The sequence below is a fragment of the Sporisorium graminicola genome, chromosome SGRAM_11 (genome assembly GCF_005498985.1).
Source record: "Sporisorium graminicola strain CBS 10092 chromosome SGRAM_11, whole genome shotgun sequence".
Taxonomy (NCBI): Eukaryota; Fungi; Basidiomycota; class Ustilaginomycetes; order Ustilaginales; family Ustilaginaceae; genus Sporisorium; species Sporisorium graminicola.
Genome location: NC_043721.1, coordinates 634,566 through 650,075, shown reverse-complemented (window position 1 = coordinate 650,075; position 15,510 = coordinate 634,566). Strand labels below are relative to the sequence as shown.

At 52.4% G+C, this 15,510-nt stretch overlaps 5 protein-coding genes across 5 annotated transcripts; 1 reads left to right on the top strand and 4 right to left on the bottom strand.

Annotated features, from left to right (window-relative positions):
* EX895_001526 (uncharacterized protein) lies at positions 1–1,488 on the bottom strand (the record flags this gene model as incomplete). Its single annotated transcript, XM_029882125.1, has 1 exon — positions 1–1,488. One exon carries the CDS (start codon positions 1,486–1,488, stop codon positions 1–3), a length of 1,488 nt encoding a protein of 495 aa, XP_029741726.1.
* A 1,619-nt stretch (positions 1,489–3,107) lies between these two features.
* On the bottom strand, positions 3,108–4,379 carry EX895_001525 (uncharacterized protein; the record flags this gene model as incomplete). Its single annotated transcript, XM_029882124.1, has 3 exons — positions 3,108–3,655; positions 3,784–4,033; positions 4,374–4,379. 3 exons carry the CDS (start codon positions 4,377–4,379, stop codon positions 3,108–3,110), a joined length of 804 nt encoding a protein of 267 aa, XP_029741725.1.
* A 1,322-nt stretch (positions 4,380–5,701) lies between these two features.
* EX895_001524 (uncharacterized protein) lies at positions 5,702–6,292 on the bottom strand (the record flags this gene model as incomplete). The annotated part of the gene is made up of 2 exons (XM_029882123.1): positions 5,702–6,046; positions 6,143–6,292. The coding sequence occupies 2 exons, from the start codon at positions 6,290–6,292 to the stop codon at positions 5,702–5,704; spliced, it is 495 nt and encodes a 164-aa protein (XP_029741724.1).
* A 4,855-nt stretch (positions 6,293–11,147) lies between these two features.
* EX895_001523 (uncharacterized protein) lies at positions 11,148–12,356 on the top strand (the record flags this gene model as incomplete). The annotated part of the gene is made up of 1 exon (XM_029882122.1): positions 11,148–12,356. One exon carries the CDS (start codon positions 11,148–11,150, stop codon positions 12,354–12,356), a length of 1,209 nt encoding a protein of 402 aa, XP_029741723.1.
* A 153-nt stretch (positions 12,357–12,509) lies between these two features.
* EX895_001522 (uncharacterized protein) lies at positions 12,510–13,322 on the bottom strand (the record flags this gene model as incomplete). The annotated part of the gene is made up of 1 exon (XM_029882121.1): positions 12,510–13,322. One exon carries the CDS (start codon positions 13,320–13,322, stop codon positions 12,510–12,512), a length of 813 nt encoding a protein of 270 aa, XP_029741722.1.
* Between the last annotated feature and the right edge of the window lie 2,188 nt (positions 13,323–15,510).

Here is a 15,510-nt window from a genome sequence, read left to right as displayed (position 1 = left end):
TCAAGCAAAATTAAGCTGGTCAAACGTGGCGTGCTTTGCCGTCCACATATCTATCCAGTAGTTGGTGCGTCTCTTCCAGGGCCCTGTGGTTGCGACTTTGGGCAACGAACTCCTACCCTTTGCAACGTACGTGCTCGACATATCCATAATACTTTCTTCGACCACCTGATTGAGATCCGACATTTCTGGTCTCACAACCTTCTGATTTGTTTCAGCAAGATGAGAAAGCAGACGCACAACAGCGTGCGCCGTACAGTCTGCACCCAGTGTCCAGGAAGCATTGGTGTATCCCATAACGAACGCGTAATTGGGCACGTCTTCAATCATGCATCCCCTCCAAACAAATTTCTGGTTGATGTGCACTTCTTCCCCGTCAACAATCACTCTGACTCCTCCGCCCGATTGCAGTTTGAGCCCCGTCGCAGTGACAATGATATCGGCGTGTATCTTGTCTCCTGTGTCGAGCATGATTTGATTCTCCTCGATTGTCTTGATGATGCCCGTGGCAACGGAGGCATGACCGTCTCGAAAGGCTTTGAAAAAGTCACCGTCGGGAGACAGACAGACCCTCTGATCCCAAGGAGCGTACTTGGGCGTGAAGTGGGGTTCGACTGGGGTGTCTTTTGGAAGCAGTCTTGCCGCACCAACTGTGATCAAGCCCCTGGTCAGGCGGGGGAACGTCCGGGCAAAGTGGTAAAAGGCGTAGATGCGCGCCACATTCTTCTGCCTAATAACAAAGGATGCCAGCCTCTCTGGTAGGGTCTTCTGCACCAGATTGGCGATCGGGTCGTTGGGGCTGATAGCGACCACGTAAGAAGGGGATCGTTGGACCAAAGTGACATGCTTAGTCTTGCCCGCCAGCGCCGGTAGCAGCGTGATCGCGGTTGCGCCAGAGCCTATCACAGCAACCCGCTTGTCCTTGAAATCTTGCTCGGTCAGTTTCCAAAACTGGGGATGCACAACGGTGCCTGTGAAACCGTCGATGCCCGGAATCTCTGCGTCCAGTGGCTGATCATAATCGTAGTAGCCGCAGCAGTTGAGGTAGAACCTGGCGCGGTAAACCCTTGATTCGCCGGTGAGTGAAACCACTGCTTTGATAGTCCACAGCTTGTCCTGACTGCTCCAGCTCGCTTGTTGCACCTTGGTGTTGAAGTGAGTACGCGAAGGAAGGTCGTATTGCTGGGCGACCTCATTGAGATACTTGAGAATCTCTGGCGCGCAAGCGATAGCGGGACCACGCCAGGCCTTGAAAGCATAGCCAAAGGTGTGCAAGTCCGAGTCCGAGCGGATGCCTGGGTACTTGAAAAAATCCCACGTTCCACCAAAACTTTGACGGCCTTCTAGAATGGTGTAGGAGGTATTGGGGAGCGAGTCTGTGAGGCGGCAAGCTGCGTTGATGCCCGAGATGCCACCACCGACGATCAAGACGTCAACAATGTCTGCTTTTTCGGCTTCGAAGCTGGGGTTGGCTTTGAGATTCGTTGCCATCTTGGATCTTTGTTATGGATAGTAGGACTTGGAGTGATGTGTGGGGATTAAGGACAAGAGATTCGTTAAAGAGACGCGTCGGTTGAGTGTTACCCTAAACCCATTTGCTGTCGACTTCTTATATCTTTGGGCAGCCCGTGCCCCATCACACTCTCCATCCTATACGACGTTACATCTTTCGAATGCAAGACAGCGGCTCCGACTTTTGCATCTATTGCATAATGCGTTGAAAGCCATGCTTGTCAACGAGCACACCAGGCATCCGACCGAGTGTGATGCCGCATGAGTATAAAATGTGCGGTTTAGCCAAATGGATCCGCAGGTCGCCACCGGTTCCCACTACGTGCTTCTCATTGGGCGGTAACTGCTAATTACGGAGGCACCACTCAGGCGAACCGCTGAGACCCTTCGATTTATCCGGTTGTCTTCTGCGAAATGTCCTTCCTGCACCTTTGCTACTCGGCATCAATCGTAGCTTGGGTCTACAGATAGAGTATGACCATCAGATCACATGTTCTCTTGTGAAAGCAACACTATTTGGCTCATGGTCCGTGGTGACAGCCAGTTTCCAAAAATGACGCTAGCACCAAAGCTGCAAGAGCGGTCTGGGACACAGGCTTCTTTACGTAAGTATCATCTCCCAGCAGCACGAGCTTCTTCTTGCTGCATAGGGGCATTGGGTGATCAAGGATTGGGTACCGAGATGATGTTTGCCACATTAGCCTCGGCCGGCGTTTGCATGGCTCTCTAGCATTCCTCTGTCCTCCCTCCTCGCCCACAAGTCTTTTCAGTTCCATGCTTCACTCCTTCTCTTCACAGTCCCACAAGCACTTGACTAGGCTCTCATGCGACGTTTGACCTTCTGTGTCCCTTGCGACCACGGCAGGGAGCTCGCCAGCCACTCGCTCTTGATTCGGGCAAACATAATAATGACTTTATCTGAATTGTTTGTGAGTGTGCGTCTCCGTCGAGCCTCAGCAGTGGTGAATCAAGGAGCCATACCTACTCGCAACTGGAGCAGGTGTGAACCAGCTCGTTAACCTATCCAGGATCGAGCGCTCCACTTCCACGAACGATGCTAGCATTCGCCCCCGGATCAAGTCCTTCCACCCAGTACCCACAAAGAAAACCCCACCTCAATAGATCTCTGCCCGCTCAATTGCGGTACCCCATTTGTACTGGGCATTGTAGAACTTGCTGGCGTTGTCGACATTCTGGCAAGTAATGAATCGGAGCGGTTCCTCTCCCTCCCCTTGCATCTAAAGTGACATCACCGACCGTGCCGGCTAGTGCAATGACCTCTCCCATAGCTGCTGCAGCAGTCATTGATCCAACTGGCAAGTGTGCTTCATCCGGGCACGACTGAAGGTCTTTGCTGCGGTAAGGGGGAGGGGGGGGGGGGGCAGGGTTTACAAGGGGTATCCTGGGTAGGGTTGGCGATGCAACACCCCTTCTCTATGCAGGGTTAGGATCAGGGCTAGGAAAAGTGTCTGGGAATTTGCAGAACAGTGGATGTTCTAAGGAGCAGCGATTCTAGAAGCGCGAAGCGGCATTTGCGGACCGATTTCTTCCTGGCCGATGACTCTTGGGCGGATGACACCTGTTTGTTTTGCTTCGATTTACCAGCCTTCGACTTCCTCGAAGTGGAAGTTTCCTACAAGGTGGGCGAGCATGGCTTTGAATTCGGCGAGAGCGAAGCGGTTGCCTATGCAGCCTCGGGGGCCGCTGATGAAGGTCATGAGGTGCATGGGCAGGCCGCTTTGTCGGGCGAAGGTGGTGGGGTTGCGCCAGCGTTGCGGATTGAATTCGGCTGCGTCGGGGCCCCAGATGTCGGTGTCGAAGTTGATGACTTGCATGGGGACGATGAATTCGAGGCCTTTGGGAATTTGGACGGAGGTGACTGTGGATTTCCCGTCACAGGTGGGGTAGGCTTTGGAGAGGGGAACGTCTGCGGTGGTGTTGGCGACACGGATGGTGTCGGGGACGGCTGATTTCACTCGGAAGGATTTCTTGCAGACTGCGTCGAGGAACTCCATCGACATGAGCTCGTCATAACCCGGATCGCGTTCCATGTCGGTACCGAACTGATCGTGAATTTCGGCTCGCAATTTGGTCTGGATATGAGGGTTCTGTGCGAGTAGCCAAAGCGTCCATGCTGTCTGGTTGGCTGTAGTTTCATGACCGGCAATGAGAAGCGTGGTAATCTGACCGATAAGTTCGGCATCGTCAGCTTCTCCTTCGGACCAACATCAGCCGCCGTATTGGCCCGCATCATAAGATGTAGCAGATCCTTACCGCCCGAAATTCCCGCCCCGGCAGCCGAAGAATCCTTCTCATCGAAATCATCCTTTGTGAAACCAATACCCTGACCCTCGCCTCTTGCCTGCACTTCAGCTTGCATTTCGGATCGGATCTCGTTCTTCTTTCGATCCACAATCTGCGCGGATACCTCCTCCAGCTTCTTAGACGTAGCCTCGGTCGTGCGTTTGCGCGTGGTGGGGATGAGATCAACCCTCCTCAACAGGCGGAAATTCGACAGGTAGACCTGTAAGAATCGCAGAATGCCAATTTCAAGCGTCAACTTGAACAGCGTGTCTAAGTCATTCCCGAGCGCATCGCCGGCACGTTCCACAACGATGGATGGGTCAACGTCAATCCTGAGACTCTCGAAGTGGTAACCAAAACCTGCGTAACTTCACTACAGCTGCTGTAAGAGATGTGCTTGGTCAGCTCCTTGATAGGGAGAACGAACACCGATCGGCAACAAGGAGAGTGCACGAGGCCTATGCACAGCTCGGTTGCTGCTTCGTCAAACTCGTTGCACAGAACAGCGAAGGAGAACCACCGTCCCCTGAAACAAAGGCGTTCCACCAAGCAGGATTTACGATCATGGAGAAGGCGATGGAGGGGTGGTTAGGACGCGCCGAGCTATCTCAATCACCTCTTATTAAGCGCCTGGAGCGAGTGAGAAAGATCTTTCTGCTTGTGCGATGCTTCGGTCAGCAGGTCCTTGGCGATGATGCCTTGACGATGCGTTTGGTTGACAGAACCACTTTCCAATCTTTCTCGATCTTATTAAGATCGATTGTCTTGAGCAGTGGGAAAGAGGCCGACGACATGGTGGTGAGCCTGTCTGCAATCGGAGACAGAACTTAGCCTGTCGCTCCACAATGAAGGAGCCTAGCGACACAGTGTCGCTGGGATGATTTAAAATCATCGACAGTGCGCGAAGTTGCTTCAGTGCATCGTTTGGGACTTCGGCCTGCAACGAAGCGCGTGCGAGCAAACTAAGAGGCGATCAATCTATCACATCATGATCTATGATCTACAAGTTACGAAATTCCTGCGTGTAATCTGTCGGACATTGAATTAAATTCCAAAAAGTAGCATAGATAGCCATGTATCCTTTGGCATGGGCAATCATTAAATAACCACAACTTTGCCCCTACCTATTCCGTTTACGCATCGGCGTTGAAGTTTGTGCCACGTGCATTATTTTTGACCATCGTGCGAAGCCCCAGATCCTGCACCAGGGAGGAAATTTATGTTAGGTTCGACAGAGCAGAAGTGAAGTCGTACCTCTACTGCAGCAACTCTCCCGCCTTGTTTCAGGCCTTTGCACCGTATACGTCGCTTAACGGGGTGCTATCAAACAGGGACTTTCTCTTAAGTCAGCAGTCACTCCAAATCGACACTCGCTCTGACAATTTACCCAATACCGTCTGTGACGTTCGGTTTTCGGAATGCACAATAGGAAGCACTTTAATCTTATGCAGGGTCCTATTCAGGGTCCACTCTGTTTACAATAAGTCTGACGTCCCTTTTTCTGTTTTTTTTTGTCGCCCCGCAGTGCTAGTCCCTGCCCCAATAACCCTAACCCAAAGAGTCATTCCCCTTAACCCTAACCCTAACTTAAACCTAAGTTGGAGTCGGGAAAGATCGATGGTCGCTTCTGTTCACCCGAGTCGGCACGGCCGCTCTTCCAACTCATAAGACGCGCGCGCCCCAAATTCTGGCTTGACAAAACGGGATCGTGGCTGGGACCTCGGTTTGGACCTGGACCCGCTCCTGTCGAAAGTCGACGTAGCTCGGGGTTGAAATGGGAGGGAGAGAATCCTTCCTTGTCGGCCATGGTGTTGAAGCTGCAATGTGCGTGGAGAGCGGGCTTAATATGGCCATATGGAGGGTTGTTGTCCCCGAGGGCATCTCGAGATCATTGCACTGCACGAGATGGACCGGATTTCGCCTTGTACACGTCGTCACATTCGAGGGAGAGCCTCTGGTCATGTCGAAGTTGCTGTATCATGTTGGGTGCGTATCCTGGATGAAGCACTGGAGGACCCGCATCAGCCAAAGCAGCCACTGAGGGACCGGTCAAGTATGTCAAATCGGAAGCGTTGGCGGCCAGAACAGCATCATCAAAGTCGCTAGTGGACGCCATGGGCAATGTGCTATTGCGAGGGGCGAGCAGAAATGTGCAATTTGCAGCAGGGGTGAATGAGGGAATGTCGGCGTTGTAGTTGCATGTATTAAAAACGTTCATGCGTGTGTGCAGGGACTAGTTGCAAGGATGGTGTGGCAGAGATGTGGAAAGGAGGCAAGTCAGCAGAGCTGCATGCTGGTTATATTGCCAGGCAAGATGGAAATTGCTTACATATTCATACTCTGGTGCTTGGTCAAGGAGGGATGCGGGAAGACAGGGGAAATCGAGGGGTGCAGACGAGGTATGAAAGGCTGTTGTGTCCTTGGCGCTAGTGCTGAACATGGGCGTAAAAGCAGCAGCAGCGCTGTCAAAGTCAGTCATGGTGAAGGAGGGGTCTTCTGGTGGATACAAAGGCGAGACATCTGCCAGACCCGAAGAGGCTGCGATATATATATGATGTCTGTGCCCGAACACCTTTTCTGCGATAGAGATAGAAAAAGAGAATTGTGGTAAGTCTGAATGCACGCCAGGGCCCAACAGTCACCGCCGTGCCAGGAGATTGTTTCTGTTCCTCGAGTAATTGCTCATGGCGACTGACTGTCTTGCACAGAGCTTGTTCTGGGACGACCAGGGTTCAGCGAATGCGGTGTAGAGGGCTCTTACCTGCCAATGCCTTAAATTTGGTGGTAACCTAGGGCTCTGGGTACAAGCCGCAACGAAATTCACGGCAAGCGCCTTCTACGCGGCTGCTGAGCTTACTTCCTAATCTCTCGTGGTGTCGTACAGAGTTGTACAACACAGCAACGATGAAAGCGGAAATCTAGCGGGACATCTGGAGCGACTGAATGCCTACACACGCCTTTGTTGTCTTTTTTTACGTAGTTCCGGCGGCCGTACGTCGCTTTCGATTGACAGCCGGATTCACCAGGAATTCAGTCGCCTACACGTAGCAAACGCCCTGCAGTCGAGCTGGCAACACCCTGCTTTTCGACTGATTGCGACACCGGTGACTCCCACCTTGCTGGTGATCTCGTTCATCTCCTTCGTGGGTGCACGACCCAGAACACTTTAAAATATGCAAGTGTCAAAAAGTGAGCAGCGGTTTGGCAACATCGGCCGCAAATCGTGAAGGTTGGTAATGAGTCCTAGGTCGGTACCGCACAGCACGGCCGCAACCGCCAGTGCATTTCCGGCCGCCGTGCAGTTGACTACAGTCCCTGCCTTGGCCCCCCTCCAGCTCGACAGCTCCTGATCGACATGTTCCACTTCTTCCATAAGGTAGAAACGAGTCAGAGCTTTTGACGCAGCTGAAGCAACACGGGCGCTGCTGCGCGAAACGCCAAGAGGCGTCAAGGTGCCACGGGCATTGATGATCGGGGTGAAAACTCGAGCAGCTATGCTGAAGCGCGATGTTGAAAGCCAGGGGACTGGAGACAATGAACTGAAGGAGACGCGGCCATATAATAGTAAAGTGGTGGTGGAACAGCGACAACCCCGTCCATTCAAACATCGCGGAAAGCCATTCCGCGAGCGCGTCTGTTATTATTGTAACGTCACTTGAACGCCAGGGCAGAGCGCGCACGGCTGATCGACCAAGAAGTTTGACCATGACGTCTCGGAGATCATGCATCGGGACGCATGAATTCGTCCCACACTACCGTTAATCATATTTCTTGCCTGGCGTTCGGTCGTCCAAAATTTCAGCACAATCTATGAACTGCTTTGATAACCGAGAACGAGGCTGACGGGCCAACCGGCTATGATTTGAATCTTTCTGCCCAAAACTAGGGTCCAAAAAGGCGAAGGGCTAGAACAATGCACCAAGCTGCAGGAGGATGTGGAGCGGTGGCGCCAATATCTCACTGAGAAAGATGCTGACATGGAGCATGTTTGCGGGCGGGACAAGTCAAAGTTGTCCTTTGCAGCAAAGCTTGGGCATTGGAAGACCTCCAGAGGTAGTTGGTCACAGTAAGAAAAGACAGGTTTGCTCACGAACACGTGTTCGATCGTATGTTGCTGAAGGCAGGAGACACCCCCACGAACGTTGCCATTCAGGGGTCTCAATCATAGTCGTATGTATAGAGTCGAATTGACCGTCACGGCCACCTTATATGGCGCTTACGTCCAGTCTAGGTGGCTACTCTCAATCCCTGCGATGGAATTGCAACCCTATGGTTCTGAGATGTCGAGCAAAGAAAGATCTACAAAGATTCCCTTAGCGCAGAAGGGGGTAAGCGAATCGGAAGCGGAAGAGGCTGGAGGACTGGAGGCGGAAAATGCGGGCGAGATTGGGAGCCTTGTGGAACCAAAAGGACCAGGCATTGGTGAGCTGGGAAGGTGGGAAGCCATCAGAGGAGATGAGCACGGGGACAAAATCGCCAGGGGTGTGACCTTGGTTGGTACCTTCGGACATTCTAAGCAGCCTCCATTTATAGACGGTTTGATAGGATGTCTTGGGTCTTGCTGAGACGATCAAGCGGGGCAAGGGAGGGGGTTACCTGGGCTAACCGCTGCCGGGCGACCTGGTTTGCAAATGAGTGCACAGCATAGTCAAGGTCAGTGACCACACCATCCAGGGCACCTGCCCCGCGTATGCTGAAGTCAGTTCGGCAGCGGGAGGCAGGTGTGGCAATGCCAGGCTCGACCTGGATAGAGTAGTTCTCGAGGCCCTTTTAATGTAGGAATCAGAAGAATCTGTGAACCATGCTAAGCTAATCGTTTCGATGCGTCGCCGTTTCTCGTTGTATGAGCAGGATGTTTGATAATCAGAATGTAAGAGTTTCCTTACAAAGCAGTCACCAAAGGGATCCTCGACAAGCTCAGGTTTCGTATCGACAGCGACTGTAAAGGGATCATACAGAAACGTATATGCATTTTCCCACCACCTGGCTGTTTGAGTTAGAACACGGCCGGAGCGGCATTCAACATCACCATCCTGCTTGATTCCCAAGGATATTGTTCCCAAAGGTGGTCGATCAACACGACAAGGTCGAATGGATGAGCGACAATGAAGCTGGCCAAAGAGAAAGCTGCAGCCTGGAAGTAAGAGAAATCAGCAGCATGGATGGATGGCTGGAGATGAGTAGGGCTCGCTCACTGGTCGACTATTTATGCAGAATTGAGCCGTGAAACAGCCATCATGCAAAGCGCCGAATTTTGGCAGCCATTGTCTTTGTGAAAGGAGTGCGGGTTCATCCTATAGTCCTTTCCACACCTCGCTTCGACAAAGTTGCAAATGGTTAGGGATCATGTTACTCGTGCTCATGCGCATGAGTGCGGCTTGTGCTAGCGTGAGAAGGATGACGAGGGCATGAGTTTGGCTTGAGCTAGTGCGAGAAAAGTTATGAGGCATGAGTTGAACTAATGTGGGGGGATGATGTCCATTCACTCACAAAAGAGCGGGATACGCACGACGGTGCTGTCAACATTGACACTACCGTTGGTGGCTGTCGTGATCGCTTCCATTCCGGGAAATCTTGGTGTAGCACCCGACGTACAGCAGGCGATCGCATATTGCATATCCTTATGACAACACGATTTTCGCTGGTCTTGAACCAAAAAGGACTGCATTCATCATCGCTTTTCGAAAAGCAGGTTTACTAGACTTGGTGCCAATTGGAACCTGATACAGTGGAAAAGACTCGTTCGAGGGCTGACGAAAGTAGCTACCAAGCTGGCTGAAGTGATCTGTCGGAACAGTAACCATGTCCCTGGGTGGTTGTCCAGGACTGTGAGCCGAAATGTACATCCAAAAGCGGCTACAGCACAGAAGATCGTCAAGAGTGCGGGCAGCTTTGATCCGGGGGCTGAGTGCCGGATCGTATAAAAGCTGCTTATGAACTAGTAGAAAGTGACTGGCTGCTCTTGGCCACATAGCCTAATGCAGCTCGGCAACTTTAATTGGGAGAAAAGGAACACGGCTGCCGCCAAAGTGTCGGGAGTTTCAGAGGTTTGGAAGACGTACTCACCAAGACCCCATGACGTTGCCGAGCATCACAACTCACAGTAGCTTGGTGTGGTGTCACGAGAACCTAGCCCTAGCCGTTGACCCGGGGCGTTTTGCGGTGGACACGGCCGCGGCCACCCTACCGAAATTGTAAACATTTCAAATTGAAAAATATGCCGCTTGCAATAAGACTGCTGTAGTGCCGTTACGGTTTGAAATCTTGGACGGCCGCGACAGGTGACATTTTTGGAAATTCAGACACTGCTCTAGTGCCTAACGGCCCAATCCAACTTTTTGGCTGGGGACGGTCGAGCTGGTGGCCGGCTGCTGTAGGCCGGCCGTCACTCGAACAGCCATCACAGGCAGAGCGGCCATTTGACTGGCCGTCATGGTTGGACTGCCGTGCGTGGCCGGAGACTGAAAACCAGAACCGAATGCAGGCGGCCGAAGGTCCAAGCGATGCATCGAAGCCACTTCCAGCACTGTCGACGATTCGGAATTCTCGCAGCGCCACTGTGTCGCTAGGAGCACTGGGCAGTGAAGTTCTTGCCTTGAACAGTGCCAAACGGAGCGGCCCATTTTGCACTCTCGACCAAGTCACCAGGCACACTAATGAGCACAGCTTTGAGGAAAATGCACGTCATGGTCTCAGCCGCTCAAAACCTCGCTTGACGCTGTTTGATTGTTTGGTTGTGTTCGGCCACGGAAAGCCGTTTGCTCTTTCCGATGGAAGAGCCTCTCTCTGCATACGGCAAATGCGACGTGGGACTAGACACGCGAGCTTCAATCACTGTTTAAGGTTTGTCGTCGAGCTCCGACCCTTGTCCCGCTGCAGACAGCCATGGATCGACTAGACGGGTCATGCTGATGGTCACCCCGGCGCTTTTACCGATTCTGACAAGCGTCGCAGTCCCGGCAACTTCACCTTTGTCAGAGAAACACTATAGTCTGTTGCATACCTTCTTTCAACTGAAGCCCGTCATTGTGTACCTGAAAAGTGTCGTCTGGTGAGGATCGCCGTGTTCCCGCAGCGATGATTGCACTTCCGCCGGTACCTCGGCCTCTGGCGAGCTTCATCGCAATGCCGCAGCATACACAGTCGACTGAGGACTCGAACGTCTTTCGCTGCAAGACACCTAGTGAGACGAACGCTCATTACAAAAAGTATATAGTCTCACTTGTTCTGACGATTATTCTGTTCAGCCTCATCATCCAAGCCCAACAGCACCCGCAAACACGCACGCACACACACACATCCTTTCACCTCAAGCTATCTGAAGAAACAGCAAAATGGCATTCGCTCGAGCTATGCTACTCTCCGCCTTGCTGGGCTCGGCTGCCTTGACCGCCGCAGCTCCTGTTGCATCTACCTGTCAGCCAGCGCTCAAGCAATGGGGTCAAATCACCTTCGATGGCACGGCTCTGAGTGTCGGCGATGACGGCGACTTTGTCATCGGTGGACCCAACCCGGTCAACTTTGCAGTCGCAACCTGCTCATCTGCGAATTACGGCAAATATGAGCAACAGGGCCAGGGCTATTTGGTTAACGCTACAGACGCCACTCAATGTCTGACGGCGAGCAATCTTGACCAGCAGAATGCAACCTTTTCTTTCCAAGATTGTCGGTACAACGGTGCTGGAGACATTTCGGCATCGCAGGCGTTTGCTTATTACACTGACTACGACGGAGGCAACACCTTGCCCGCTTACTTCAATGGAGAAAACTCCAAGGCGGTCAATGACACTCAACCTCCCATCTACACCCTCAAGAGTCAGTACGATCAAATCAGCTTCCAAGGCAGTTATGGAAAGCTGTTGGCAGATTACACCCCCAATCTCTCTTCGACTCCGGAGCAATACATCTCGGTTCCGTACAACACTCTTCCCGTGACTGCACCGGGGCAGCCTGATGCTCCTGTTCTCAAGTGTGGCACTCACGTACTCGGCCAGCTCGACTGGAACAACCAAACTTCGAGCTCCAACCAGTACAAGGGCCCACTGAACGCCCAAGTACAGGCCGATTCAAGCACCACGGACAAGTTCATCTTTGAAGAGTGCGACTACTCGCCTTCGGGAATCAAGGCGGAAGGAGAGGTCGTCTATGGCCGTCTCCGTCCTGGCACCGAGGCTTCAGGCACCGGCTTTCAATGCTACACGTTCTATGGCGCCAACATTAAAGGAAACAGTGGGCAATGGATCAGGACCACCCAAACGCTGAACTGCCCATACACCACGCTTGATGCCTCAGACGCGGCCAATGACAGTATCGACGTGATCAAGTTTGACAAATCGGACAACTCTATCGAATGGGTCACTTTCCAAAAGGGTACTCAAACCAACATGTACTATGCATACACCGCAGAGAACTACGAGGAGGAATACGATGTTGAGCAGGCCGGTGTTGGCGCGAGCAACATCGGCTTTGTCCAGCTTTCGCCAGACAACGCTAACTTAACCAAGTACCCGCCTGGCAAATTGAGCTTCTTCGCCGACTCCTAGAGCGAGCCGAACCGCATCTAGACCACAGATTCAGATATACATCCTATAGACATGTCGTGATTCAAGCAATGACATTACACGATAGAAACCTCATTCCAAATCAAGTCTGACTCCAAGCAGCGACAACGTACAGTTCCGGATGAGAAGAAGGGCTCAGCAATCACCAAGGCCATTATCGTGATCATTATTGGGACCGATCTGCCAAAAGCCATTTGCGATCTGGTTGCCGGATGAATAGACCTCGAGGCAAGAGCGCTTCCAGTTAGAATCTCCGGCCGAGTTGGAGATGTCGGCGGCAAGATCTTTCAGTCCGTTGTTGTAAGCATACTCTCCACCGATGTCCGAGTCGACCGCATCGAATTGACCCTCGTTCGGCCACGCATTAGTCTCGTAGGTTGTCCAGGGCTCTGTAGCTGAATTCTGCGTCCTACAGGTCCAGTAGCCGCCATTGTCATTGAGGCCCACCCACTCGGAGCCCGAGGATCCGCAGTTGCCCTGTCGTTTGACGAGGTCTCTGCGAACAGACGCTTGCTTGGTGGGGCTGTAAGCCACGTGCATGGGTCGGTGCACCGCACCAAGTGAGAAGCTATTGTTCGTCGGCGCAAAGTAGAAGTCGGTGTCCCAGGTGTGCAAAGTATTGTTGAGTGATGTGGCCACGTTGAAAGGCTTTTGCTTGGTGGCGCCTCGAAGATGGCGCCATGACAGGAGTGCAAATCCGTCATCACGATCGTGTAGAGAAAGTCCTGTGCCTTGCATCCAGTTGTCGATTGCCATTTGGTCCAGGTGGGCTTCCCAATCAGCATGCCAATCGGCGGTTGATCGAGTTGAAGCTTCGCCGTAGGTCATCCACTCGGCGAGCTCCCAGTCTGAGATCTGAACCGCCCCGCGATTCCGGAAGGTTGCCCAGGCACGCGCAATGTCTCCTCGGCCGGTCCATACGTTTGCAAAAGGTCCTACAAAGCCCATTGCGATGCACGGATACTTTGTCCAAGACGGAAGCCAATTGCCGAAACTGCCGGCATTGCAAGCTAGGCCAGCAAGATTGAGGGCAGCGCCGTACCACGTATTACCAGCAATGACTTTGGTTGCAGACCAAGCAAACGTGAAAAGTTCCGCCCAAAGCCTTTCGACCAGAGTGTGGTTAGCGCTAGATTTGGTGGTGGTGTCGTCAACAGATGACGAAGTGACATAGTCAACAACGATGTTTAGTTGGGGAACTTGAGCTCTACGGGCGAGAGAGTTTGGGTGATAGGCAGGGACGCTATCAAGGTTCTTCAAGCTGATCAAAGTCGTGACGTGAGATTTGTTGCTGCCATCCTGACTGCTGGGGTCGACGGCTAGGACGCAGAAGAACTGCAAGAGCAACAGCAATAAGAGCATCAACAAAGACGAGCGAGATGCCTGCAAAAAAGTAGGCATCTTGAGGAGCATGGTCGTCGATGGTTTTCTTGTAGCGAGCTAGAAGGATAAAAGCTACAGCACTTAGCACAGCGATGAGGCCTGCGATATTCTCTTGGTAGCGCCAAGGAGTGAAAGGCATTTCGATGATGGAGGGGGCTGTGGTCAACGAGTGAAGCTGGGTATTTATGCCTGTGCGAGGGTACGTCTTCGCAAAGTATTGATTGCCTAGAAGTGCGACTGCTGTACGCTAAGAGATTCGCTGATAGTAAAAGTATCGTCGCACTGTCAATTTCTAGGAACAGCTGAGGGCTGGGGATGCCTTCTGCAAGTTGCTTCTTAGAAATGTGTCGCAAGGGCTGGTCTGCTGCTGTGATCGGAGACGGTCGACAAGGTGCAGCAACTAAATGAAGTCGATATTGTCACAGACAACCTTTTGCACAGTCAGGGAAAGGCGAGATGCGTGCGTTCGTCCCGGCTCGTGCACAATGGTCTGTGTTGCGGCATGAAAGATGGCGTGAGAAATTTGTTTTTTGCTGCAGCTTGGCCCAAACCGTCGTCGCCTTCGAGGGTGTGTTTGCAATGGTGTCGGCTCTTTCCTAGCAGATACAGGTTATAAGGAAGAGCAAACATGCATCAGCACTGGTCCTCGACTCAGCGGATGTTTCCTACCGTCTGTTTCAGATGTGTTGGACAAATTTAAGGTCAGTATTCTGCAGCGCCACACTAATCGTGCAGTTGTGCGAGATTGGAAACCTCTTGGAGCTGCGTCGGAACCGTAACATGCGCTGTGGCGTGTGGCCAACCGAGGTGAGCAACGTTCGAAAGATGATCTGCAGAGGCGATCAATCATCGCTTGGCATCCAATCCGCCGGATTTAGCGCCGAAACGTCGGCAATTTCCAAACCAAAGGTTGAATCAGCGTCTCCTGTGCAAATTCCGCTGACCCTATCGCATTCAAGTCCGACCTGGTCAGAAGATCAGCTACGTCTGTGCTCAACATATTCCCAGGGCACAAAAGGTAACAGCATGAATGTCACATGCTAGTAACACTATTTCATATGGGTGGCTTTTCAAGCAATTTGCTAAGTAGATAGTTGAAACTCACATGAGCCTGCATTGTTGCAATTGACCAGGACAGACTGAGTCCTAACCCTAACCCTAGGCAGAGGACGTGAATGGCTGGAGACGGCTGCGGCCGCACTGCCAAATGGACGCGTTGGACCAGGTGGGGGCAGGTGTCTGCGGTACGGAGAACCGAAGACTGAACTCGGTGTTAAGGCGGCCTTATTGCCTGCCTCAGTCGATACTGACGGTAACAGGCAGTTAACGTTGAAGGTGTTAAGCGACCGGTAACGCCTAGTTGAGTTGAGTTGGGCGATTGCTGTTGGTTATCGCCAGCTTCGGCTACCGCTGTTGTCACCCCATCCAGAGGTAACACAGCACGCTCGAAAGGAGAGTAGGACACCGTCGGTCACAAGGGTGAACTGCTGTGTCGACAACGGCTGCTGATTGATGTTGTGTAGTTGGTACGCTGGTTGTATGTGTTCTCCGACTCGAACGGAGGCACACACACGCTGGGGTTAGGGTTACAAGGGGATCCACGGGTAGGGTTGACAACGCAACACCCCCTTTTCTATGCGTCACTGGATAGTCCTAGGTGAGTTTTTAGGGTTAGGGTTAGGGTTAGGGTTAGGGTTAGGGTTAGGGTTAGGGTTAGGGTTAGGGTTAGGGTTAGGGTTAGGGTTAGGGTTAG